The 25,261-nt window shown below is 38.6% G+C and overlaps 5 protein-coding genes across 17 annotated transcripts in view; all 5 read right to left on the bottom strand.

The window, feature by feature from the left end:
* The window catches only part of LOC104820345, a 7,129-nt gene extending 6,440 nt beyond the window's left edge, over positions 1–689 (bottom strand). For all 4 annotated transcript variants that reach the window (XM_010550755.2, XM_010550756.2, XM_010550754.1 and 1 more), the window contains exon 1: positions 66–689. In XM_010550755.2, coding sequence (XP_010549057.1) covers positions 66–506 — 441 coding nt within the window. In that variant the 5' untranslated portion in view covers positions 507–689. The remainder of the gene's footprint in view (positions 1–65) is intronic.
* Positions 690–2,548: 1,859 nt separating this feature from the next.
* LOC104820344 lies at positions 2,549–7,552 on the bottom strand. 4 transcript variants are annotated; one of them, XM_010550753.2, is made up of 11 exons: positions 7,481–7,552; positions 6,714–7,010; positions 6,527–6,604; positions 5,917–6,443; positions 4,871–5,500; positions 4,618–4,772; positions 4,085–4,275; positions 3,857–3,990; positions 3,228–3,586; positions 3,033–3,136; positions 2,549–2,877 (listed from the first exon to the last, which is right to left on the bottom strand). In XM_010550753.2, exons 2-11 carry the CDS (start codon positions 6,994–6,996, stop codon positions 2,807–2,809), a joined length of 2,532 nt encoding a protein of 843 aa, XP_010549055.1. In that variant the 5' UTR covers positions 6,997–7,010; positions 7,481–7,552; the 3' UTR covers positions 2,549–2,806. The 4 variants fall into 4 exon arrangements, with proteins under 4 accessions (XP_010549055.1, XP_010549054.1, XP_010549053.1 ...); XM_010550752.1 differs by lacking the exon at positions 7,481–7,552 and adding an exon at positions 7,140–7,474; XM_010550751.1 differs by lacking the exon at positions 7,481–7,552 and adding an exon at positions 7,366–7,474.
* Positions 7,553–7,679: 127 nt separating this feature from the next.
* Positions 7,680–8,969, bottom strand: LOC104820343. Its single transcript, XM_010550748.1, has 2 exons — positions 8,272–8,969; positions 7,680–8,183 (listed from the first exon to the last, which is right to left on the bottom strand). The coding sequence occupies exons 1-2, from the start codon at positions 8,503–8,505 to the stop codon at positions 8,040–8,042; spliced, it is 378 nt and encodes a 125-aa protein (XP_010549050.1). The 5' UTR covers positions 8,506–8,969; the 3' UTR covers positions 7,680–8,039.
* A 287-nt stretch (positions 8,970–9,256) lies between these two features.
* Positions 9,257–12,037, bottom strand: LOC104820341 (TPR repeat-containing thioredoxin TDX). Of its 6 annotated transcripts, none has more exons than XM_010550744.2 (9): positions 11,706–12,037; positions 11,570–11,603; positions 10,793–10,912; positions 10,628–10,715; positions 10,466–10,546; positions 10,301–10,365; positions 10,073–10,213; positions 9,898–10,006; positions 9,257–9,834 (listed from the first exon to the last, which is right to left on the bottom strand). In XM_010550744.2, exons 1-9 carry the CDS (start codon positions 11,813–11,815, stop codon positions 9,500–9,502), a joined length of 1,083 nt encoding a protein of 360 aa, XP_010549046.1. In that variant the 5' UTR covers positions 11,816–12,037; the 3' UTR covers positions 9,257–9,499. The 6 variants fall into 6 exon arrangements, with proteins under 6 accessions (XP_010549046.1, XP_010549048.1, XP_010549047.1 ...); XM_010550746.1 differs by having other exon boundaries at positions 9,898–9,994; positions 11,706–12,034; XM_010550745.1 differs by having other exon boundaries at positions 11,153–11,603; positions 11,706–11,771.
* An 818-nt stretch (positions 12,038–12,855) lies between these two features.
* LOC104820340 (protein TIFY 6B) lies at positions 12,856–16,778 on the bottom strand. Of its 2 annotated transcripts, none has more exons than XM_010550739.2 (7): positions 16,442–16,778; positions 14,692–14,888; positions 14,286–14,497; positions 14,108–14,198; positions 13,583–13,859; positions 13,373–13,433; positions 12,856–13,232 (listed from the first exon to the last, which is right to left on the bottom strand). In XM_010550739.2, the coding sequence occupies exons 1-7, from the start codon at positions 16,524–16,526 to the stop codon at positions 13,127–13,129; spliced, it is 1,029 nt and encodes a 342-aa protein (XP_010549041.1). In that variant the 5' UTR covers positions 16,527–16,778; the 3' UTR covers positions 12,856–13,126. The 2 variants fall into 2 exon arrangements, with proteins under 2 accessions (XP_010549041.1, XP_010549042.1); XM_010550740.2 differs by lacking the exon at positions 16,442–16,778 and adding an exon at positions 15,060–16,176.
* Positions 16,779–25,261: the final 8,483 nt, after the last annotated feature.

The raw sequence follows: 25,261 nt of genomic DNA, 5'->3' as shown, positions 1-25,261 counted from the left end.
CCCTACAACCTAGAGGAACACGGAAGAAATGGAGGAAACCAAGCAAGGTAAGAGGGAAAACTCACAGTGGAATTGTGGCAGATGATCTTCTCCAGGGTGTGTCTGAGCTCGAGCAAACCCTTGGCAGCGGAAGTGGACAAATCACAGCCCCGGAGCTCCAAGATCTTAAGCCTACCAAAAGGAAGAAGGGAGAGAGGCGTGGGATCACGCATAGGCGGAGGAAGCGTGGAAACGACCTTCAGGGAAGTGAGGAGGCGAAGGATACGGCGGAGCTGTTCGAGGGCACGGAAGTCGCCGAGGTCGGAGACGTAGGCGCGGAGGTAGTCGACGGGAGCACCAGAGAGCATGCGCTCGAGTTCATGGAGAGCCTCAAGGCGGAGATGAACGTAGTGAAGTCCCGCGGGGTTGAGCTTGAGAACCTTGGTCTCTTCGATGAGAGACTCGGCTTGCTCTTCGAGGAACTGCACCAGTTTATCCAGATAGCGATCTCCCGTCACGATCGCCATGGAAACGGATCGAATTAGGGATTTGAGTAATTTCCGATGAAGGAGAAGGGGAAGAGAGAGAGAGAATCTAGAGAGAGAAAGGGGGAAGGGGAGGGGCAAAGAGAGAAACCGCCATGGGTGATGGATGATGCGGAGAAGGGGAAGAGGAGGAAGGGGAAATTCCGAATGATTGGGACGACGGAGGGCAAAATAGTAAATAAGAGGGGGAGTTAACAACAGGGTGTGTATATGTCTTTTTTTAAATAATCTGACCGAAACAGAAATGACCACCTGGCCTCCATGCCCCCTTCTGTCCCCGCGGAATATTTTGCATTTTCAGATCCCAAAGTCTTAATATTTTGACTTTTATTTAATTAATTCACAAACAAACAAATTATTCAATTTATACACGCAGATAATCTGCAAGTATGAACAATTATGAAAAAAATAAGAAACCATAAAGCGATTTCTTTTTTTGGTAGAATATAACCATTCCCCCTCACAAAATGAAAGTTGTCTTATTGTTTTTCTTGCAAACAATTGAAATCGGATGGTTTCAAGATATTTTTTTTAGTATATTTGCACAGCTTTCTTTTCTTGCATGAATGAGAAGTTAAAACCATTTTTTTTAAGAAAAAAATATTTTTAGAATCGAAATTTGTAAAGTTCAACCGGTAAAATGAAAACAAAACATCTATCCCACTTCGAATTCGAACCTCAAATTTGGAGAGGGAGCGTATAATCCAAATCACATGATTGGTTTCTGACTCCGTAATTGATCTGTGCCTTGATCTAGGATATCCAGGATATCCGGTTACCAAAAAAAAAAAATCTTTTTGGGCTTTGGCAAGAAAGAGAATGCAAAGCCAAAATGACGAAATGAATCAAACACAAACAATGAAAACATTTTACAAAAGAAATCAACCATCCATACATTCTCTGTCCAAAAAAACACATTTGAGAGTGGAGATTGAAATCACTTGGTTTCTTGTATTGATTCAAAGCTATGTTTGGAACTCGAGCTCTATGAATCTCTTCACAATCACACGGGGGATTAGAAGATAGACATGCATGAGACTCTTACTACGACGTCCTGTAAATTTGGGTTTCCTTCAACACAATTGGTACGGAAGAGGAATGCCCTCAAATATCCAAACATATTCTGTTACTGTGGCTCATCGGATATCATAATAATAGCAACATGACAATCTATCTACCCAGCCTGAACCATCCAATTAAAAGAAAAAAGCACACGTCACGAGGAAATCAAGTCATATCTATGCGTAAAAAAAAAACTATCAGCCAACGCTCAAATCCTAAAGGGAAAATGGGATACTATGACAAACCCGCATGACTGCTAACACAAACAACGAGACTCTGTTAAATTATTTCATTGGACTGCACACTGCTGTGGTAAAGGCACTGCTTTTACAAGCCTCTGGATATATAATAGCCCAAATATAAGTCTCATACAGGACTTGTGCTAGGCACTCATAATCGGCCTATGATTTGGTACTACACTCTTCCTTGCAACAGATATGTCGAGGATACCCAGATTCCACCCAAGAAATTCAAGCTAGAGACACTACAGAACACGGAGTTATAGAAAACGGGAATTATCCATGATTCAAAATAAGCTAGAGGGAAGAACCGGACCTTTTTCTTGGCATCTGATCATCTGCGCCATCGAGGACGAAGGTAAAGGCCCTGGTTAAGAACAACAACAGTTTTGACCATTTCTCGCCCTCTGCAGAACAATTTTTTTTCCGACAAATAGAGCAGGGCTTTCGAAAAAAGGCATCAGGCTAAGCATTTCAAAGCGTGAACAGAGACAGTGCAGAAGAAATACCTTGAGCAGCAGAGTAGGAGGTTGGCATGAAGCAGAGCAACCTCGTTAGGGTTTTACACAATGCCATAATCAGAAAGAGCTTGCTTTGTCTCCACCGCCAAATGGTTTGCGAGGGAAGTTCTGCTGCAGTATGGTGCTCCTAAGCTTCGGTGTTAAACAATTATATTAAAGAATACACCACCAAACATATCAAACTAAACTATGTTCACATATCTGAGTGAAATCTCAAATCCCAAAAGCTGCATTTACTAGTCCGACATTCCATTTTCAACATTCGAATAATGTTTGAGAAGAAGAAATGAAAAAATCAAATGAGAAAATACAACACACACTTCCTCAAACCCCGAAACATGGAAACGCTAATCCATCCAATAAAAACAAACTCCCTCAGAGTGCAAATACATGTATATGGGTGTGGGCCCGTGGCTCTGTGTTAAACAAAGACTTGAAGCTGAGTGTTAGATATGCCCTCCTACATGATCCCCGTGGAAATGCTCGACTTGGCATTTATCTTCAACGACTGCTCCGGAACATACCTACGACCTGTGTTACACCCCCACCCCCCCTTTTGCATTATTAGTAAGTTTGTCGAATTCTTTCAATTACAAAACCTATGGATCCAAGATTAAGCCTTATATGACCCGTGATTGTTGTACCACAAAGCGAACACACCGAGAAATTAGACAGAATTGACTGACCTTTCTCCTTGACGTGGATCTGGAGAGTATCCAGAGTGATTATTCCATCTGTCAATGGAAGCAGTTCCATCTTGATTGTCGCTGTAGATTGCGATGGAACACATCTGATACATTTGGAAAGTAAAATCCTGTTATTATTTATACAACATCCAACCCAAAAACCCAGAAGAAATAATCATTATACGATAATTTCACCCCAAGGGAACTCGGCTTTGAAGCCAAAGATGTGTGCAGCCCAATCCGCTCTTTGGGACTACATCTGATGGATTTGAAGGTCGCTCGTTGAAAGAAGCAGACCTGCCCTCACTGTCTATGCTCGCTGTCTGCGCCTTCAGTGCAATAGGGGGTAATGAGTTCAGTTTACGCATCATTGAGCCGCGTTTCTCGCTTTGTACTCTCTCCGTGAACTCAGAGAAACCCAAGAACGGACTGACAGGGGATGTAGGCGTGGAGTTCAGCGACACCACGGATGGAGGTGATGCAAAAGAAGTAGGGGCTAGAACAGTCAAAGACAAATCTTCTGATGACAAATTTGATGCCTGAAGAGTTAGGACCTGAAACCATTACAGCAGAAATATGTGTAGTACATCATCAAAAAATATGATCAAGCGCCATTGGTTACAGATGGCTGAAACTGATTTCAACTTGAAGATTGGAACATTTGAAGGTAACTGGCTAGCAATTCCGAAGAACAGATTATGAGATTTACCAACGATCTGTACGGCAGTTGAGTGCCAAAATTTCCATACATTTTTCATTTGGTTCCAAGTCGTACATTGTCACTTTATGTCAGTAGGCCACATAGAGAGAGAGAGAGAGAAGACCTGAACAGGAAGCTGAGAGGCTCTTCCATGGGGCCCACAAGGCTCTCCTGACATTTCAGACGCAACAGAGATCATCAGATCCCTCGGAGCACGTGGTCTCCAGTCCGTCCGCTGTTTGAAGAACAATCTCGATTCTGCAACCAAACAACAACCGCAATAAAGAAAAAGTGATGTGTTTATCACTGAAAAAACGCAAAGAAACTTAAAGGCATGAAAATGGGGTCATACCTGTGTAGTTGCACCGGCACGACACCAGAATCGCATACTGATCATCATTTAAACCGCTTTTTTTTCTTTCAAAATTCACAGATCGAAGAGACAAACTCGACACCGGCAGTTTTTTCCTATCACTTGAGGGCATAAGATTATTCCTCGCAGAAGAAGTAGGCTTCACTATGAATGAGTGCTCTTCACCTGTCCTGAATTTGCAGAAATGCCAAGGATTGGTCAGAGCCATTCGGACAGTACGGAGCAATCAGTTTCAGTTATTATATGTTACAGACAACTCATTCGCCGCATATTACTCTTCAAAGTTCATTGGAATTGATTACTAGTTCTAGGAATCACCACAAGCCAGTGCAGTACTTCATCTAGTCAGGGCATTGACTTTGTAATTTCAATAAGGCACTAACAATATGACTCACCAACAGCCATGCTTAACTGCATAATCCTTAGGAACACGTTTCCAAAAACAGCGGTGAGGAAGAAACAAGCTGATAATAACGAAATAATGACAAGGAATTAGGGAAAAATAAACTGACCTGAGAGTTAAATTCGGTAAACTGTGGTCATTTCCAGCTTCAATACATGCAATTGGTACAGCCGAAGGAGTGGCGCTTTTCCCTGCCTCCTCGAAAACAATGCTTATGGCATCCACATATATTACAATATCCGGGTTATGTGCCGGGGCCACATTCTGCCAACACAAAATGGAAAATTGATATATAAACCAGAAACCAATCAACATCAGAGATGCTAAAGTCAAAATGAGCTCGTGAATATTACAAGACGAACCTTTATCTGAACACAAAGAAGATCATCTGTGTTGCAGTCAGCAGTAAACGAATGTATTTGAACCGGTTGAATTATCTCGAGTTTCCTCCTCCACCTCCTTCCTGGAATGCAGATGCCCTCGAGTCCACAACGAACAGAGAACCTATCCCGCTCCAGTGCCACACTCCGGAAAGATAAAAGCTCTTCTGTGCCTGACTTCTGACCCTTCAGTAGCTTATGAGCTGAGTGACTATCCCAATCTCCAATTTCAAATGATGGTTTAGAAGTCTGGGCTTTTATGGGTCCAGGCGCAGGTACAGTATTTGGAGGAAGGGAGGACATCGAGTAGCTTCTAAAATGGCCGAATGAGAAGAGTTGAGAACCAGAGGTAGCAGAGATGGCCGACCTGTGTGATGTGCTGCTGATACCTGGGCTAGAGCTCAAAGAAGGTGATAAAGAACTGGATGGTTGAGGAATAGTATTGTCCAAGGGTATCAACCACTTTAACAAATCCCCATATGGATCCTTATCTCCATTATCCGTGTTATTATAGCTCTCAGGAGGTTGGTCTCTGTTCCAGTGCTTCTCAAATTGCAGTATTTCCATGACCGGGTCATTTGGAGAATCGGCAACATTAACTTGTAACGACACCTGCATCCTTCCAAATAAAGGCATTGCTTGAGAATCAAAATTTAAATGATAGTGGGCCTCATTTTGCTTATTTAAAGTCTAAAACTCGGGAATCTTAACAGAGTAGGAAAAAAAAAAAAGAGAATTCATATTAACAATATATCAGAGAAGGTCGGTCAGCTACATTGCATGGTCGCTAAATGTGATTCCAAACAATATGCCCCCAACTATACAGGGAGACCGCAACTAAAGTCAGAGGATATTTTTTGCTGGTATGTATATTATGTCAAACAGACAAGAGGCATGCCTAAATATAAACAAAATTGGTACAATAACATACAACACAACCAGCTCGACATGTAAGGAAAAAAGGATGTTGCCTAACCGACTCATCGAGAAAAGAAAGAGAAAAGAAGGAGAAGTGGTGTATCACATACCACTATATCTCCATTGGGTAAGGCACAGCACTTTGCGGAGCTCCTAGCTACACCTCCAGCAGCATTAGGGTCAAACTCTCCTCTATCTATAAAGGCACTAACACAAGGTCTTCCTTTCCCACTTTTGCCCGTTTCATCTGTCTCTGGACCTGTTCCGAGAGAGCTTTTCTTTGACCAAAGTGGCTCGCCAGACTCTGCAATCCTAACAAAGAAATGGGAATTCTGAAACCTGCGCAACAGTTCTTCTGTCTGTCTCATATGATCTTCCATCCTCAAAATTGATTCACCGTTAGTTACATCCTTCCGCGAATCCAAACTCTCTTTACCAGGGTTTTCACCATTCTGAGTCGCAAATTCACCATCGAGACTCATTTCTTCATCCCCAAATTCAGACATGTGTCCATTTTGTCTGTCGGAGAACTTCCTCTGTCCACTTCTGCTCATTACCTCGGCAACTTTAAAGGGAGTGATAATCTCTGTTTCTCCTTTACTAGCAGATAAGCATGCCAGGACTTGGACTTGTTCGCCTAACACAGGAGAAATTTTGTTGATGAAGAGTAATCCGTGATAACTAAAAACCAAGGAATAGATCACGTAGAAAGCAACATACCAGGAAATACAAAGGAGCGATCCAGGGGCAGTAATGAATGAATATCAGCCGCATCAGCCCAGTTTTCGGGGATTTCCTCTGCCATAAGATGCCATGCATGGCATATAAATGATGATATCAAAAGACGGATACAGTGCCTATTTTGACAGAAAAAACAGAAGATTGAAGCAAAGAGGGGAAGCTATACTGTATGGAATGGCTATCCATCCTTCTTCCTCAGACACATCTGAGAACCTATCCATGACAGGGCCACAGATCTGTGCACTTGAATCTCCGGTGCCATTATCGTCACCAGTCACACGATCGTGATCTTCCACCGGCGGATAGTGCGGAAATGACTCTTCGGCTATCAGACCCTCAAGAGTGGCAGCAGGCCTTGTTGTCTCAGCCGGTGGCTCAGGAGCAGCATTGACGGGCTCTATCACCGGCTGATGAGTAGCACTTGAAGCAGATCGAAGCAAGAAATTCATTCCTCAGAAGCTATCTGCAGAAAAAACACCCAAAAAGTCGATCTCAGAACCCATTCCTAACTCATCTTGAGGATAACAATATGAACAGAATTTCTTCAATCCTACGTTCCGAACCACTGAAACATCTACCCACAAAATCCTACCAGATTCGTCAACAGTCTCGCGTATTCTAACCAAAGGAATCACGGAACCCAACAACAGACCGGAGAAAACGAAATCGAGAACGAAGCCGATCCAGATCAAACAAACACAAAATCTACAGATTGGAAGAAGAGACAGCTTAAAAAACGAGAGAGAAGACAGCCAAACGACACGGGAGCACGAATTCTAGAACCAAAAGGCAGAAAAACGAAGACAGTGAAGAAGAACCAAGAAACTTCTGATCGTGGAATCCTGAGGGAGCAAAGTCGATATGCGAAAGGACAGATGTAGCAGGGAAAGATGTGTAGACGAAGAAGAAGAAGAAGAAGAAGGATGAGTTTACAGGATGAGATCGAGCATGCTAGACTTTCCGGCGATACGTCGTCTTCTCCATACGAAAATCCGAATCAGAGCCTTTTTTTTTTCCCTGAAGAAACAAATGGAGAAAAAGGCCCATTTCATATCAAATCATAAGAAAAAAGCCCAAATATAAGATGATGAAAAAGCCCAATAAAAGAAGGCCCATTTATATATGTACACCACCAACCCCACATTACCAATTAGGGTTTCTCAGCTTCCCCTTGGATTCGACATTGTATATATACATATACACGCAGACGCATATGGTAAAGCCATGGATATCTCTCTCAATCTCTCTGTTTGTTTTGTTTGTGTGTGCGTGTGTGTAATGGTGAAAAAAAGGCAAAAACGTCACCGATGCGCCTGAGGAAGAGAGTGGTGCAATCGGTCCTTTTAGTTGCCGAAATCAAAACAAGGAACGAGCTCTCTATGCTTTCATCTGCCGCTTTTCTCTCCTTCGGCTTTTGAATTCAGTTGCTCGTACACTTTCTTCCGTTTTCCCAATGAATCCGTCCAAAAAAGAAACACAAGTGATTTCGGAATTAGGGTTTTTTAAGGAGGGGGCCAAGCAGAAGATGGAGCATGTCTTTAGCCTCATCTCCTGCGACGCCCTCCTCTGCTGCCTCCATTGCTGTCGTCTCTGAGTTCTCCCGTCTTCTCCTCTGCTCATCTTCCTCTCTTACGTACTGTTTTTGTTATTCAAAAAATTAAAAACTCGATCACCAAACGCAATACTATTATTAGTAGGTGATAATATTAAGGCTGCACACAGACCTCATTGGCGAAGAAGAGAAGATCGTCGACAGTCAGATCCTCTTCTTCTCCTCCTCCTCCTCCGCCTTTGTTTCTACGCTTGGAATCTTTTCTGGCTTCCGCTTTCTCTCTTTTTCTCGGCCGCTTCTCCTCCTTGAGGTTCTCCTCCTCATCCGTGCGGTTCCGGCAGTTCTCCTCCTTCGCTCCGCCGTGCATCCACGCCGGTAACCGCCGCGTATTCCCCCTCTCTCCCATTCCTTGCAAATTAAAAATCGATTCAGCGGATTGATTTCGCAGTTTCCAGAAATTCAAAATCAGTCAATTCCTAGAAAGCAAGGATTTCCGAAAGAGGCTTGCGGTGTTGGGCATCAAAACTGGGCCTCTCATGAGATTCCATTAAAGCCCGTTTCTCACTGCACCAAATATTTAAAATTATCTTCTTCATCATAATTAGTTGTTTTTTTAATTAAGCTTATAAATACCTTTAAAACAAAAATTAATTAATTAATCAATCCACCATGAAACCCAAACTATTGTGGCGTTTGAACATGCTTAAAACACCTATTACGAATATATAGTTCAAGCTGCATGCAAAAGGATTGTACTCCAAATTTCTCACGGGTGGAGATTCGATTTTGTTATATGTAAACCCAACCCATTTAAACCTAATAATGTGTATTTTACTCAATTTCTCATATATACCACCAAAAACAGTAATTTTTTTTTAAAATTTTATATAATTTTTTCGTTTAAAAAGTCTGAAATATCTTTTTTTTTATATATTTTTTAATACTTTTATTGCGAAATTGAAGATCTTAAAAAAATATATAATTATTTTTTAAATTTGATATAATTTTTGTCCCCTCATTTCATTTCGAATCAATTGCAACTAATTAATTGTGATGTCGCAATTACAATTTTTTTTAATGGACAAATTAGACGGTTTCATTAAGGGTAATATGATCTTTTCAAAGAGAATTTAACGTGTTATGGTGTATTTGTGAAATTACTGCAACCTGACCCAAGTGGATTCATGAAAATGTCTCCTAATAATACAATTTGAAAATCGAGTTATTAAAATCTTTTTAAAATCAAATTCAAACCAATCCAAATCAAATCAAATATAAAAAAAAATAAACGAAAAAATAAAAAAACCGAAACCGAAATATGAACTGGAAACCCAAATATGTCTACCCTCTGAACTAAATTAGGAGCCGAGACGCAGCGCGTAAACGAGCAAGAAGAAGAATCAGTCGTCATCGGAGGAGGAGGAATGGAGAGAGAGCATCCTCTGGAGAGTGGTTGGGTCGGCGCCGACAAACTTGTCAAGCAGTTTGCCGTGTTTGAGTAGGAAGAAGGTGGGAACGGCGCTTATGTTCCAGGGAGACGAAGCTGCCACGTCAGTCGCCTCATCTATGTCCACTTTCAAGAACGCCACTCTCGGGTTCTCAGCTGCCATTTTCGTGTATACAGGGCCCATGTACCTGCATGGCCCGCACCATTTCGCTGTGAAGTACACCATCACCATCCTCTCCTTCATCTTCCCCTCTAGCTCCCTCCCTGATTCGACGCTTATCACTTTCCCTGCCATTTTCTCCTCAGCATTTTACAATATACAAAAAATTATTACATGGAATGTTTAGTTACCGTCTTTAAGAGCTCCGGCCTTCCGGAGTTCCCTTTGTTTCCTCAAGCGTTCATATTTCCTGCGGTGTTCTCCTATTCTCTTTGCATTAGGCTCAACCTGTACGGTCGTCTATATATGTTATAAGCAAATTCTGGGTAGCATTCAAAACAAAGACAATAGGCTCATCCACACCACCTTCTTAAGCATCGACCCTATCTCTTCCTCATAATCTAGTTTGGATGCTTGATGAAGATCCACTGCAGCCTCTTCCCACTGTCCTAACATGGCTCTAGCCAACCCTCGTGCTTTATACCCCTTTGCCGAGTCAGGTTTGAACTACAGCCTCAGAAACAAATTGTAGATTTTACATGAGAAGTGAGAACAAAAAACATTCTTTAACTTACAGCACAAGAGAATGCTAACCTGTAAAGCTGCATCGGCATCACGGATTGCAGCGTTTGGCTTCTTCATCTTCAGAAACACGCCAGCTGAGAAATAACATTTCCACGTATTCAGAACAATTATGACATTGGAAAAGCTAAACAACGCAAAAAAAAAAGTGAAAATAGAGATAAAGATCAAACTCGCCTCTAGTTGCATATAGAATTGCTGAAGTTGGGTTTAACACAATGGCTCTAGTTAGATGATCTATGGCCTCAGAAAACTTCCCTGGGAATATCAATCAAAGTATCAGAGAAACCACGAGGAGGATCATTAAACTGAGAGACCCATGTATGAGTGTGTGTATACCTTCAGAGATAGCATCCAGAGCCTTGCTCTTTTCTGACTGAGCAGCATCCCGATTTTCATCGGTTACTTCAACTGTAGGATCTCCCATCTGAGAAGGAAATAAAAAGGTCAAAACAGAGAAGCACACAAGAGACCAAAGAACAAGAGCATGCCATGACTGCCTACCAGTTGAGGGGCATCCTCTTCTGGCTCTACAACGTCGGAGTTGTCCAGCTCGATATCAGATTCAACAATCTCATCATCATGTTCAGCGGAAAAACTGGTTTTTGCTTCAGCCATATCTTCCTGCGATTTTGATTCATCGCTAAATATAACATACGAACGCACCAGTGAGTGATCAAAGAATACAATGGTTGCCCTTTCATGAGCTATAAAAGGTGACACTAAATTTTCGATCGGCTTACACAACAACCACGGTAGAATATTAACAAGATAATTCCAGAAGCCTGAATACCGAACAGATAAACCATTTATGCCAGAGTTTATATCCATAGCTAAGTAATCAAGGGTGTAGCCATATATAACCTCTGATTCGTTCCACCCACCAAATAACCTGAATGTCTGTACAACGGGGGAAGTGACCAACCTAGGAAACCGTCTGCAGACAGCAAGACCGAGTGAAAAGTAAAACCCAGTAATCCACTGATCCAGTAAAAACAGAACCATTGAAGGAACCCTCGAATGAGTTTGTGCCGTAAATTAGGTCAACGGATAGTGAAATTATTCTGATAACAGGATCCAAGTGGGAAGGGTTGAATGCTGAGACAGGACACTTGTGAATCCCGGTGAGGAACCAACCGTGTCTCTAGGACAACGAGCAAAGAAATCGAGCTTAAACTAGACTTCACAATGGGAGACCTGATCGATTTTGACGATGTTCCAAAATAACAAAGGATCCGAGTTATAAAGCAAAACAGAAACGTAAGAGTAAGCGCAACTCACTGACTTCTCTTTCTTGGGAACTCGAGCTCCCAAACTGTACGGAACGTAGGAGCGATCGCCGATTAGAAACCGACAACGAATTGAGTTGTCTATACGTGAACGAAATACAAAAAAAAAAAGGTAAAAGATAATCCACCTGCGGAGATAATCCTTGAAGAAGTCGAGACAAGGATCGTCGAGAAACGAGGGATTGGATTTCAACTGCTGGACGAATTTCCTCAGCTCCGAGACTTGATTAGCATCCATCGAGCAAGAACTTCCTTTTTTCCTTTGAAACTCCCAGAAGAAAATACGCAGAAGCAGCGATGACACTCGTGTCGGCTCCCTCCCTCCCCAACCGGGGAAATCAAATCCTACTATCGAACGGTCAGGATACGCGAGAGCACGGTGATCCAGGAGCGCCTCGCCGTATCTTAGTGTCACCACCCCGGACGCAAAACGGACTGCGTTTGGGTTTGGGCCGTTTGGGCTCGTTTGTATTTGTGGAGACAGAAAAATTCTGGTTATCAAAATGCTTCACCGACAAATAAATAAATAATAAAAATATATTTACAAATAAAAATAATATTAAAAATGTTAAAATAACTAAAAAATGAAAGAAAAAAAACGAGATGGTCGCGAATCCGTTTGTGGACCACAGCCGTCGCGAATAAAAAGCAAAAAAAGAGTGTTATATTTTTAAAGTTATTTATAAAATTTAATATTTTTTTATGAAAAATGACCCATTATAATTCGGCGTCTACTTCTCCTTTTTGTACTTTTACGAATATTTCTCTTTTTCTACGTGACAATGTGATCTAACAAATCAAATAAACAAAGAAAAGAAAATTTCGTCATGTCTTTTAAATGTTTTTTTATCTTTTTGTAATGACATATTTTTGTTAGATTCTTTATATTTTATACATACATTATTGTTAGCCGATAATAAAAAAAATTGGTCCGCGAGAATTGTTTATTAGAGGTGGTCATTTTGTTTTTGAATTTCGGTTCGTTTCCGATAAAAAAAATTATTTTTTCAAAGAAATTATCAGTTTTTTCGGTTGTTTTTTTTGTTTGATTCTGTTTCGATTTTTTCAGATTTAAAGAAATTATAACCATTCGATTTTGATATCAGGTTTTGTTCGAACACGATTATATCTTATTCGATTCGATTATTCGGTTAATAACCGAAATGACCAATCCTACAATTGTTTAATACCTAAAATCTGGAACGCAGCCAGCCGCCAAACAGACCAAAAAAAAAAGAAAACGATGGACAATAGCCAAAACATAATAGAAAAGGGCACTTGACAAATAGAACAAAACTGATAAATAAGGTTATACACCTGAAATAAGATTACAGAATGCTGAGTTATGATATATACAGAGCTCAGACAAGTAAGGGCATATCCAATTTCCAAGACTACAACAACATTTAGCAGTAATAATCCCAGAGAGACCAAAGTATACATACATAGGCGGCGAGCTATATGCTAATAAGAGTAACCAAAACTTTCTGTAACAGAAACAGGAGAGAATTCCAACAAGATGTGGAGCTCTAAAGGGTTCACCCCATCATCAATGCAGATGAGCTGATGTTGCCGAGCTGACAGAAGAGCTTATGCATTCCGACATGGGTGTCGATGCCTTCCTCTCCACGCAATACGGCGATGTGCTTGTTACCCTGCAACCAACCCTTTTCCGATCAGATTCTCTCAAGTATAAAAATCCGATTTCACTTCAAGCAGAAATGTTATCGAATTTCTATCCGTATTAGGGATGTGTATAGCAATGAGAAAGTAACACATAATACAGGAGGCAAACCTTTCTTTGCGTTTCTCCAGAAACCTAGCCAAGGATGCTTTCCGGGCCTGGGGCAAACCCACTGCAGAAGACAGAGCCAGGTTATAATTATAAGTACTGCCCTTTCAAATCCTACTAGTCATGGTAATACTGCTACTAGACGAAAATAATTGTCAATGGAGAATCGGTTGATGGCACTAACTAGCTAAAAGAATATGCAACTCATTTTACCTGCTGTAATTATGTTTGTGGGCACTGAGCAGCTCATTCTAGAGGCACCGATTTGGTTGTTGTTGGATGCGAATGACGAGCCTCCCATTGTTTTTGCTGCCCCAAGCTCACCTACAACAGCTTCAGAGCCAACGTAGGAGAAGGCAGGCACAAGGGGTGGAGGTGCCGGCAAAGGAGTAGGCAAACGAGGTGCCTGCTGTTGAGCTTGAGGTGTTGCAAGAGGTTTATTCTGCGGCACAGATGAGCCATTTCCGGCTAACAGCATTATAGCCTGAGCCTGAGACAGAGATGACGACCAAAACAATGATTATTATCAACCTTTTTTTATTGTTATCAAAAGATGGTAAGTTTGGTTATGACTCACGGTATAGGCTTTCTATTACAAACACACAAACTTGGAGAATTTTTCAACCTATTTCTTTGATTAAAATACCTCACGAAGAAAACTGTCCTAATACCCTTAATGTTGCAATCAATCAAAAACTCTGCGTGGACAAGTGAAAATATACTGAACAAGAGAGCTACCTTTTCAGGAGATATATCATCATAAACACATACTGAACCAGCATAAAAGATCGTCAACTGAGCAGGCGACCCTAATGGCTTGGAGGACGACCTGACAGAGAAAGTTAAAGTCAACTACCGGACTCGAACCGAATCACAAGATGACACGACTATCAGAGAATCCGGAGACAGTGAATACCTAATATCAGTAGTCCCAACCACAGGACTTGGAGCAGGGAGGACAGAAACAGGAGGTGCCATAATGGGGACACCACCCAGAGGTTGAGGGTTTATGGTACTGCTGATGAAGCTTTTCCCTCCAGATGTGAAATGAGACTGAAAAGCAGGGACAGTCATGGAAACTGTTATGGTTTGGTTTTGCTGGTTGGAGGTTGGGAACGTCCTCAGCTCCTGTGAACAAGAATCCATTTACGCATCAAATAATTGCTTAGACCAATTTTTTCCCAAAAAAAAAAATGAGAAGCGTCGATACAGATTCATACTCAAACTGAATCACATAAAGTCGAGTGAGATGCAAATGAATTGCCTAAAATAGGCTTTCATGGCATAAGATTTACAAGCATATTTGAATAATGCCAACACACCTGCACTGAACTGTAGGACGTCTTCCGGTTTGAGTCAAGTACATCGGCGATTGATGTTGGTACGAATGGACCAGAGGGGACCGAATGACCGTTAGCTGACTTTCTGGGCCTGTCTTCTTGAGATGGCCTGAAAGAAAGAAACTGGGGAACAGTAGAGGCTTTATTTGAGAATGCCCACTTCATTCCTCTACTTGGAGCTGCCAAAAAAGTGAATTTCATCAGTTCGAAAAAAAAAAGAATATTAACCCAGATAATCTTTGCAGCGCTTGAGAAATGTTCTTGGGCAAACCCAGAAGCTGAAGCGAGGCTTATTTTTTCTAGTAACTGTTAAAGCATATCTACCCTTCCATCCAAAAAGGAGAACTTACTCTTTCTTTCACTTGATATAATACCATAAGGCAACTGTTTCTATGCTCTCCTTAGGCTAGTTAGTTGTTATCTTATATGCTTTTACCCTCTCAAGTGGAGGAATACAAGACAGGGAAGGGCAAGAGCATTCAGAAACCATGTCTAATTTTATACTAAAAGTCATCGTAGGAATAAATTTTTATTTTTTTTAATTCAAGAAACGGGAATCTCCTTAAATCTAGAGCACATGTCGACCCACTACCTTTATGAAATGGCACGTTTCGGAATATATATAAAAAAATACAGGCTGGAATATTTAATTTCCCATTGTACCAATTGGTTTTTAATATCGAAATAACATTTTCACTTAGTCAATAAACAACCAATCTTGCTTTTATATTCAATCATACGAATCCCCATTTAAAAATACATATATAAAAATATATATACACAACTTGCATTTTTTTTCAACTGCCCACCAGCCACACGTCTCTGTTTAACCCAATTTCATCCAACATTTTAAATATTCGGTTTTAAATCAAAATATGTAGTCTAAGTTACAGTTCCCAACTACAAAAACATAAAAAGCACTATACAAGCACAAAGGTAAACAAACCAAAGCCAGCAAGTTTATAACACCAATATGTTAATAGGATTTGTAACATTAAGAAAGAGCGTACTTTTGGGGAAGAAAACCAAAACGGGTAATAAAAACACAATTCAAAGCTCAAAACACACATGCTAAAATCTTGTTGGATTTTCTGCTTGAAATGTTACATTAATTGGAAAAACTATATTTTTCCCTGTTACCCTTAATTCCATACTTTTATTCAGTATTTTCATTTTTATTTTTCAAGCAAATCGACATAACAGAGAATATTTTTCCAATGGGTAGTAAACTATGCTATTAAAGCCTGTAAAATAAAAATCGGCCACCGAGATTTACTATACAAAACAGCTAGAGATTCTTTCTCGTTAACTTGCGGTGCCTATGCGTTTTCCTGCTTTAAATGCTTGTCCCTACTACCACCCTGAAAAGTTGTACGCCTACGGCCCTCAAACGTGTTTTTCACCAGCTTTCCTAGGAAAAATAAAGTATTTTTCTCGGGACTGAAACTCTAGCGGAGTTACCAAATCCAACTTATCCTGTTAGTTTTTTTTTTTTTTTGGTAAAAAGGAAGGCCATGTTTGTTTCCCACAGAAATAAAGGAAAATATGTGTCGTTCATCCGAGAGGCAACCTAAACTATACATATCCCGAATAGTTAATTTCGAAAACACCGAAACCAAGCAAATCCTAAAGGCATAACAGATCTGGACATCGCATGGATGGAATTGAAGTACGAAAGAGCCAAATTAACCATAAGAAAACAAGAATTCAGCTAAATCGAATCGGAGAATACCTGAATCCTTGGAGCTGTCGCTGGTTTCCTCCTTCACAGTAATAGGAGAAGTTTTTGAACCCAACCCGAGAAAATCTCTCTCCATCACGCTTCAGAGAATCGAACAACACCTGTCGAACTCAGCGAAGAAAACGCAAAAACGATGCCGGAATCAAGCAGAGATATTTTCCTCGAGATTTGGCGAGAACCAACCATTCACCGGAGAAAGCGGAGACGAGAGAGTGCTTCGCCGCCGCAGAGGAGAAGAAGAAAACGGGAAAAAAGGATGTTGGAGAGAATGAAAAACGTGGAACGAACGATTTCTAAATTTTCCGCACTTTAATGTGCTTTTATCATCGCATGCGAGATCTGGACCGTCCGATTTAAAAAATTATAAAATAAATGGATTAAAGAAAATGAGAAGATTCGTTTTCTCGCAATAAAGGCGTATCCGGTTGGACGACCGGCTATAGGCGGTCAAATGCCACGTGCGTCAGCGAGCAAAGCGATAGTTGCGTGTGGAGTTCTATTGGCGGAACTGACACGTGCAGTGCATGTGAGCTTTTGTTTTTTTAATGAGCGCGTCTGCTAGCTGCCACTCATATTTTAACGTGAATGATTCACGAGAACCGAAGCTTCTATTTTTTTAAAACCTAATTTCTTTTTGTAGGCTTACGCGCGCATTGCATCGCGTGTAGTTTAGACGCGAATTCGTTGTCTCTTTGTTTGAAATCTTTTTAGTTGTGGTTTAGTAGTTGGTCATTAATATTCGTGCATTTTCAATTTTTTTTATAACGGCCGTAACCCGTCATACAGCTCTTTGAATTGGATCATGCATTGTTCCACAACTCTCGAGTCAGACAATCGGTATTATAGACAATAAACTCTCAAACCTGCACAACAGGCGGCAAACCATATAGAATAAGTAAACCATCCGCAGCTAATTGATTTAGGAAAATTTTTATATCCAGATTTTGAATCTGCAACCTCAACATGAGGAAGCTTATCATCAATCACTTGATTGGAAGACTCCTCATGCATTTTCACTTTATACCCCAAAGAATAGAAACATCTTAAGAACGCGATTCGATCCCGTCAAAATTATTTTTTTTAAAAAAAGTTAATCTTCATTTAAAAAATATGTTTTTTTTTATTTGTCCATGAACCCAAACACAGTATTAAAGCATATGATAATAATATTGAATTTAAATACGTTGAATTTTGTGGCAGTTAATTGTTTTAAAAATTTTAATTGGAAAAGCTACTAATCATTTAGTTATCTCAGTTGTTTCGAAAAAGAACAACAAAACAAAAGATATTGTTCTAAACTCTTGAATCATCCCTTATGATCTCCCAAAACTCTTTAAAACAACTTATATATCATGTAGATTTTATAAATCATTTAAACTTGTTTATTAGTCACTTCGGTATTTGAATACTGATGATAACCTATTAGTAGTGGTGGATCCAAATAATAACAATAAATAGGGGTAATAATTTTATGGGAAAAACCCCAAAAAAATTCTGAACTTACAAAGTGCGCGAAAAAAAATTTCTGAACTTGTGAAGGTGCTAAATAATTCCTAAACTTGCAAAAAGTGTCTCAATAAATCTTAATCTTGTTAAAAAGTGTCATATTAGTCCTTCGAAAAAACTGATTATAATAATATAATTTTATGTCCTACGTGGCAGGTGACATGGCATGTCAAGTGTGCTTTTTTTGCCACGTAATCAGTAACGAGTTTTAGAAAAAGGGAAAAACCCCTAAAAATTTCTGACTTTGCAATTATATTGTTTCCCCTCCATCGGCCTCCTCCTATGCTGCCGCCACTATCGCTTCCTCTTCCACTACCGGGATCCCTCAGCCGGCTCCCGACATGCTTCCCCCTCCTCCTCTGCCGTCGTTGCTTCCTCTTCAAAGGGTTGTGACCATGCCGGAGGTCAAGGCGAGATCTGGTGGTCTATCGGGTGGTAGGTTGGACGGTGCGATAATTGAGGAGGATGGAGCCCTAGATGACGAGGATGAGGACTCTAAATTGGAGAATCGTGAGAGGTTAGTGAGGAAATCGAGCAGTTGGGGAGGGAGTAGCAGAGATCAAAGGATGGAGAAAACCCAGGAGACTCCTCCCCCGCCGCCGCCATCTGTAGATCCACTGGAGACAAGAACATCGACATCGCCGTCACAACTACAACACCAGCATCAACAACCTTACTTCGATTATTTCTTCCCCGTCTTCGAGGGCACGTCAGGAACCACGCTGGAAGAAAACCCACCTCTCCCACCGCAGTCTCAGACGGAACCACCGTGATTTCTCCTGTTTCTCATAACAGAATCGCCGGCGATTCTGAAAAAACCGGTTTTCTAAAACCCAGTACTGATTACATGGCAAAAAATCACACTTGGCATGTCATGTCACCTGTCACGTAGGACATAAAATTATATTATTATAACTAGTTTTTTCGAAGGACTAATATGATATTTTTTTAACAAGATTATGATTTATTGAGACACTTTTTGCAAGTTTAGGAATTATTTGATACCTTCACAAGTTCAGAAATTTTTTTTCTCGCAGCACTTTGCAAGTTCAGAAATTTTTAGGAGTTTTTTCGTTTTATTTTTTTTTGTTAATCATCACAAGACATTTGTTATGGGGGCATTTTGTAATTTGTTTAAAAATTTATAAAGAAATTAATTTTTTTTTCTAAAATGACAAATGTGTTCTTGTGCGACCCCATTCATCCCTAATAGTCGTTTGAATAAATCATAAAAGAAACTCTATAAAAATTTGACTGGATTGGTTTAAAGGGAAAAAAAACCCACGTGTATAATGATAAATGCGAAAATGGTTTTAAGATAAGGCCATGTGAGACATGGAAAGAGAACAATGATCATCCCCACTTTTCTTTCCCACCCACTATTTATTATTATTATCATTATTATTATTATTTATTATTTTGATAAATATTTGTTATTATTGTTGTTGTTGAACGTTTCACAATTTTAATAAGGATTAAAACATATAAAATACCTGAATTTTTATAAAATTTTTAAATAAATACTTGAAATATAAAACTTCCAAATCAATACCTGAACTTTTCAAAATTTTCATATAAATATCCAAATACAACAATTTTTGTTGACGACATTAATCAACGAAGTGATCGGATTCCGTTATTGGTTGTATTTGAAAGTTTTTTAAAAGTTTGGGTTTAAAAATTTTATAAAAGTTCAGATATTTATATGCGATTATTTTTTTAATATTAATTTTAATATTAATTGCTCTGCCATCACGATCTAATCAAGGAAATAAACAAAACAAGTGTGTGTATATATATACGACAGCTGTGGTCCGTTGACATCTCCAATGGATATTTAAATCAAACACATGTGAACCATACAAGCAAAATGACGTCATTTTGTGCGTCACGCTTGTATTTAATTAGACATAAATGTAATCTCCGAACAAGATATATTTTCAAGGTTCATTGAAATCCCATGACCGCCGGTCCATGCCGAATTAGGAAAAGTCGTTTTCTCAGCCGGGGCATACGTACCCACCTTAATCCCGTTTTGCAAGATGTTCATATAAACACGATATTAAAATAGAAAATTTTTATAATAAATATATCGATTTGTTAATTTCTTATTGATAAATAAATGAATTTATTTTATCTCTAAAAAAACATATCAATTTACGATTTTCTCCTAAAATTCTACACAAACTCTAACGACATTAACTACCTACTGGCGGTGGTGGTGACGTGATTTATTGGATTTTTTACGTTAGCATCACAATGGTAAAATTTTCCATATCATTAAAAAATTTAAAAAAAAAAATTCATGCGTATCATTGAAATGATGTTTTCAATTATTTAGCAGGGAATTCGTTGAAATATAATTTAAAGTTGCAAACGTTGACAAGCTCTCCGACATTGTCTAATTCCATCCGAATGCATGTGTAAATTGGACCCACAATACTTTCGAACATATATATAGATATCAATATTATCATCATGCATTCAAAGTGTATATATATATATATATATATGTGTATTTTTTTTTGAAATATACATATATAACAATTTCCGTTCAGTTCGAGTGTTTGCCCAGCAACCCGAAGAAAAAGATATGTTTTTCCTATGTGTTATATATATAATAAAAATGTGTAGCACGTTGGTCTGACCAACTACTCGAACGTTCCTTCCGATCCAATTTATGAAGAAAACTGAGCCGACCGCCATGCACGACCATGAAAACCAATTATCATTTCTTTAAAAAAACATTAAAATAATGAAACTACAGGTGGGTTCTTCAAATTTATATATATATATATATATAATTATATATATATATATATATATCATCTTCATTTTTCATCATACTCTAAAAAAATGTTTGTATATACAATTTGATGTGAATACAGCATTAAAAAAAACCCCATTTAATTTAATTAACTTGAATTTGAGGTTCCTTCCTGAGTAGAGTAGTTGCATTGCAACTTTTATATACGAGTCTGTATACTCGATACTCACATTAATAATATATTATTTTTTACTTATATTTGTTGCCTATCTCTACATCAACACTGCGAGATAAAATAAATCACGATGTATTTTCTTTGGTAAAATCACGATTAATTTGTTAAAAAAAAATTAAAACTTACCACATATATAATGTAAGAATCAATACTATATTCCATAATCAATCGGTAGTCAAAATGTGGTAAAGGAAACAAATTAGTATTCACAATATATATATATATACACACATAATAAATATCTAAATTTTTAACCTAAATTTGGGTGGCCTAGTGGTGAGAGAACATGCAAAGCATACTCTCACCCTGGGTTCAAACTCAAACGTGGAAAAGGACATTCACCTGGGCTTTTCCGATCATCTGGGAGATGTAGTCGGGCCAAAAGTTCGGTAAACTTATGGATTATAAAAAAAAAATCTAAAATTTTATATTTATTGTATAGTTAAATTTTGTCGTAAAATCGAAATAAATCGAGAAAAAAATGTCCTATAAATAAATTTTGGGATTAAGACCTTAGCCATTGTTGTTGTTGATTTAAAATTGTCGTCACATAGTTCTATGGGCGAGATAATAATGGATTGTGATGAGTTTGAATAACTAAGTATTTTGTTATTCAATTATTGTTTCAAGTTCATGCACCGTAATTTTTTTTTTGTCACAAGTCAGCCATGCGATTCCCATTTTCAAATTTGAGGTTCGAATTCGGGACGGGACAAATATTCTTCACCCCATTTTACGGGTTGAATTATCCAAGTTTGGGTCTACTGTAAATTTATTTTAAAAAAATATGTGATTGAAAATTATTTCATTTCATGTTATTTTAATACCCGAAAAATAAAAAGATGGATAAATCTCATCTTATTAGTGTGTGTGTATAACGTCTCGTCCACTTCTTCACATGGTCCCAACCATAGATTTATAATAGACATAATCTGTGGTACAAATAGATGTGGTCCACTGGTCCCTGATGCATCACGATTTCTTATGCGACTCATAATCATTTGTATATATATTTTTTGGTTAATATATAATACGTGAAAAACACAATACAGGAGATCATCAAATGATAAAGAAACCAAATACGGATATTACAATAAAAAAAGGACGGATATTATAATATTTACAAATGCTGAATAATAAAATATAAAGCAGTTGCTAATTTAAAAACATTATTAAAACTCGAAGCAATACCGTGGGCTGACGCCGACCGGATGCATATAATATATGACCGATTAATGTATTTTATTTATGTGAATTCATGGAATAATCATTCCACTAACTTAATAACGTTATATTGGCTATCTGAGTCCCATTTCCCAACAGGATACTCTCAGATAACATATAGAGACAATTATACGAACCAATCTTATGATAATTCATAATTTTATAATAAATCTTTTATAATTTTCCATATTTCTCAATAGATACAGTACAAAATATGGAATCTCGTATATATAATGTATGAGATTCAAATATACGTTGCAAAAAAAAAAAGGAAGTATAATTGTTGGAACACAAGTTAAGTTAGAATATCAGAAAAAACACATGTAATGCTTATTTTTTTCATTCTCTATATGAAAATAAAAATACGCGAATATTAGAGGAATTGTTATAAACTATAATTATGATGATGAAAATAAAATATAGTGGATGAGCCGTATTATATTATTCGTCGTCGAGTACGCATAAACACTACTCATAACAAAGCTAGTGTGTCCAATAACAAGATGGGTCTTTATTATACAGAGAGGCCCGTTACTTTGGCTCCATGAATCCCATCTATTCCGTCTAGGAGTTTACAATTCGTTCGATTTGGTTCGGTATTATATAAAAATATAAAACGGTACAAAATTTAAAATACCGAACGATTCGGGAACGGTTCAGCTCGGTTCGAAAAATACCGAACAATATTTTGGTATTTTTATTTTTTAATTAAAAAATATTTAATATTAATAGTTAATTATGATATTTACTAATATTAAGAGTTTGTTTGCGTAACGCATTAAGATTAATATTAAATTTCTTTTAAATTTACAAATTCAAAACTTTTATTTTGTTGTCTAAAACTTTTATTTTGTTGTATAAAATTATTATGTTGGATTTTGTTAGTGCAAGTATTTGCACGTGTTGTTTTGGTTGTTAAAAGGTTGTTGTAGGTTCAACAACCTATGAGAGATTTCAGGAGAAGAATCCGGCGAAGATTGCACTCGAGCAAATCTGAGGTACAACTGACGAGATTCAGATAGAGTCAAAGACCGAAGAGATAAAGTCTAAGGCTGAAGAGATAGAGTCAATAACAAGAGATAAGGCGAGATCCTGAAGATAGACACGAAATCAGCAAGAATCACGTTGAAGTCTATCAAATCAATTCGTGAAGATCTGAGGCAAACTGGAGGCCTACATAAGGGAGACAAGATGCATATCAAGCTTCTTAGAGAGCATGCGCATAATTTCTTAGTCTATTTCGTTAAGTGAGAGAGAAGGAGCATAATTTCTAAGTCTATTTTGTTAAGTGAGTGTGTTCTCATTATCTGGTGAGTGCGAGTCTGAGAGGGAGACCGATTGGGCAAATCTCCTCTCTAGTGAGTGATTTATGTTGTGAGGTTTTTTTATCAGTAGAATTCATTGTGAGAGGGGAAGAAACTCAGGGGGAGTTTCGGGTGTGTGTAGTAAGTACGATTCTTACAACAAAAAGTGAGTTGTACTTGACTATCTTTCTCAAGTGAATAGAACTGATTAGTTTTCCGCATTACTCTTTGAGTGTTCAACTTTTTCAATTGGTATCAGAGCCTGGTCACTGATCGTAGGCGAAAGGTCCTCTCATATCAGTGTACGTGTTGAAGAGTCAATATGGACTCACTCAAAGAGTTTCAGTCTCTGGGAAGATCCACAATTCTCGATTCCGAGAATTATAGTTTTTGGAAAGTGAAAACTATGAATCTCATCAAAGGAATTGATGAAGATGCTTAGAGTTCAGTAGAGGAAGGTTGGAGTGCCCCAATCGATGTGAAGGATGGAAAAGAGGTTCTGAAACCCAGATCTGAGTGGACACCCTCAGAAAAGCGAGCATCAGCACTGAACTCAAAAGCCATAACCATCATTTTCAATACAGTTGATAAGGATGAGTTTAAGCAAATTCAAGGGTGCAAGTTAGCAAAAGAAGCCTGGGATGCGCTTGAGTTGATTCATGAAGGAACATCAAGTGTCAAACGCACAAGGAGAGATCTAATCAAGCATCAGTTCAATATGCTTCAAATGGGAGAAAACGAGAGTGTCAAGGAATTCTGTGGCAGGTTGAATGCACTAGCAAACGAAGCAGAGGTCCTTGGAAAGACCTATCGAGATAAACAACTTGTGGCAAAACTCCTGGTAAGCTTACCCAAAAAGTTTATGTCTCATAAATCTGCTTTTACTATGGTAAACAATGTGGATACTATCAGCTTCAAAGAGACAGTTGAGGCTTTTGCTGCTCACGAGTTAGAACTGAAACTATATGAAAAGCCAAAAGGAGTGACTCCAAACAAGGGTTTGGCACTTCATGTTCCAGAATCATCTGAGGCTCCCAGCCAAGTGTCACTGGAGGAAGACATGGCGATGATTGTGAAAAAATTCAACCGGTTTTTTAAGAAAAAACCAGGTATCACTGGCAAAGCAGAGTCAAGACATTCTGGAAAATGTCTGGAATGCCAGGGAGCAGGTCACTGGAAGGCTGAATGCCCTAGCATTGCCAAGAGAGAGGCAATGTTAAAAAATCTGAAGGATATTCAATGTTATGAGTGCAAAGGATATGGACACACAAAGAACGAGTGTGCAATTGGAAAAACAAGAGGCAAATCTCTGATTACTCATGAAGAGATTGATACCGATTCTGATGAAGAAAGTGGAGAAGAGATGTCAAATTTTGTTGCATTCATTGGAATAATTGAAGAGACTGAAGAAGAGATATCCGAAGAAGATCTGTACAAGGATATGTCAAGGTTGTATGACATCAATACAAGATTGATCAAAGAACAGAAGGAGAATGAGGCAAAGATCTTGGAAATCAAGAAGCAGCTGGATACGAAAGTATCAGAAGTTGATAATCTGAAGAAACAAATAAAGGAGAAAGAGGAGAAGATTCTCTTATTACAGAATCAGTTGGAAGGTACCATGAAAATGTGAGAATGCTTGGAAATGGCACTGCAAAATTGGATCACTTATTGACAATTGGGCGAACAGATTCTGGACATACTGGACTTGGATATATCGGAGGGAGTAAAAACAAAGTAGGGAACTTTGTTTCAGGAGGAAAACTTGGAGATGA

Source organism: Tarenaya hassleriana, unplaced genomic scaffold, assembly GCF_000463585.1.
Source record: "Tarenaya hassleriana unplaced genomic scaffold, ASM46358v1 Cleome30, whole genome shotgun sequence".
Taxonomy (NCBI): Eukaryota; Viridiplantae; Streptophyta; class Magnoliopsida; order Brassicales; family Cleomaceae; genus Tarenaya; species Tarenaya hassleriana.
Note: the sequence above shows the minus strand (reverse complement) of the source record. Positions and strands in the feature narration are given on the sequence as shown.

Bases quoted from the DNA above. Each gene is read 5' to 3' on its own strand.
- LOC104820344 (XM_010550753.2), bottom strand. From the start codon at position 6,996: ATGAATTTCTTGCTTCGATCTGCTTCAAGTGCTACTCATCAGCCGGTG. The intron at 3,587-3,856 runs GTCTTCTCTCTC...TAATGGTTTCAG, and splicing joins CCTCTCAGCTTCCTGTTCAG to GTCCTAACTCTTCAGGCATC. The intron at 2,878-3,032 runs GTCAGTCAATTC...GGTGTAACACAG, and splicing joins GATCCACGTCAAGGAGAAAG to GTCGTAGGTATGTTCCGGAG.
- LOC104820343 (XM_010550748.1), bottom strand. From the start codon at position 8,505: ATGGGAGAGAGGGGGAATACGCGGCGGTTACCGGCGTGGATGCACGGC. The intron at 8,184-8,271 runs GTCTGTGTGCAG...TAACAAAAACAG, and splicing joins TTCTCTTCTTCGCCAATGAG to TACGTAAGAGAGGAAGATGA.
- LOC104820341 (XM_010550741.1), bottom strand. From the start codon at position 11,293: ATGGTTCTGTTTTTACTGGATCAGTGGATTACTGGGTTTTACTTTTCA. The intron at 10,366-10,465 runs GCGAGTTTGATC...GTTATTTCTCAG, and splicing joins AATTCTATATGCAACTAGAG to CTGGCGTGTTTCTGAAGATG. The intron at 10,214-10,300 runs GTTAGCATTCTC...CTGAGGCTGTAG, and splicing joins ATGCCGATGCAGCTTTACAG to TTCAAACCTGACTCGGCAAA.
- LOC104820340 (XM_010550739.2), bottom strand. From the start codon at position 16,526: ATGGAGAGAGATTTTCTCGGGTTGGGTTCAAAAACTTCTCCTATTACT. The intron at 14,498-14,691 runs GTGTGTTGGCAT...TCTTGTTCACAG, and splicing joins CGTCCTACAGTTCAGTGCAG to GAGCTGAGGACGTTCCCAAC. The intron at 13,233-13,372 runs GTTTGCCTCCTG...GGTTGGTTGCAG, and splicing joins CTGGAGAAACGCAAAGAAAG to GGTAACAAGCACATCGCCGT.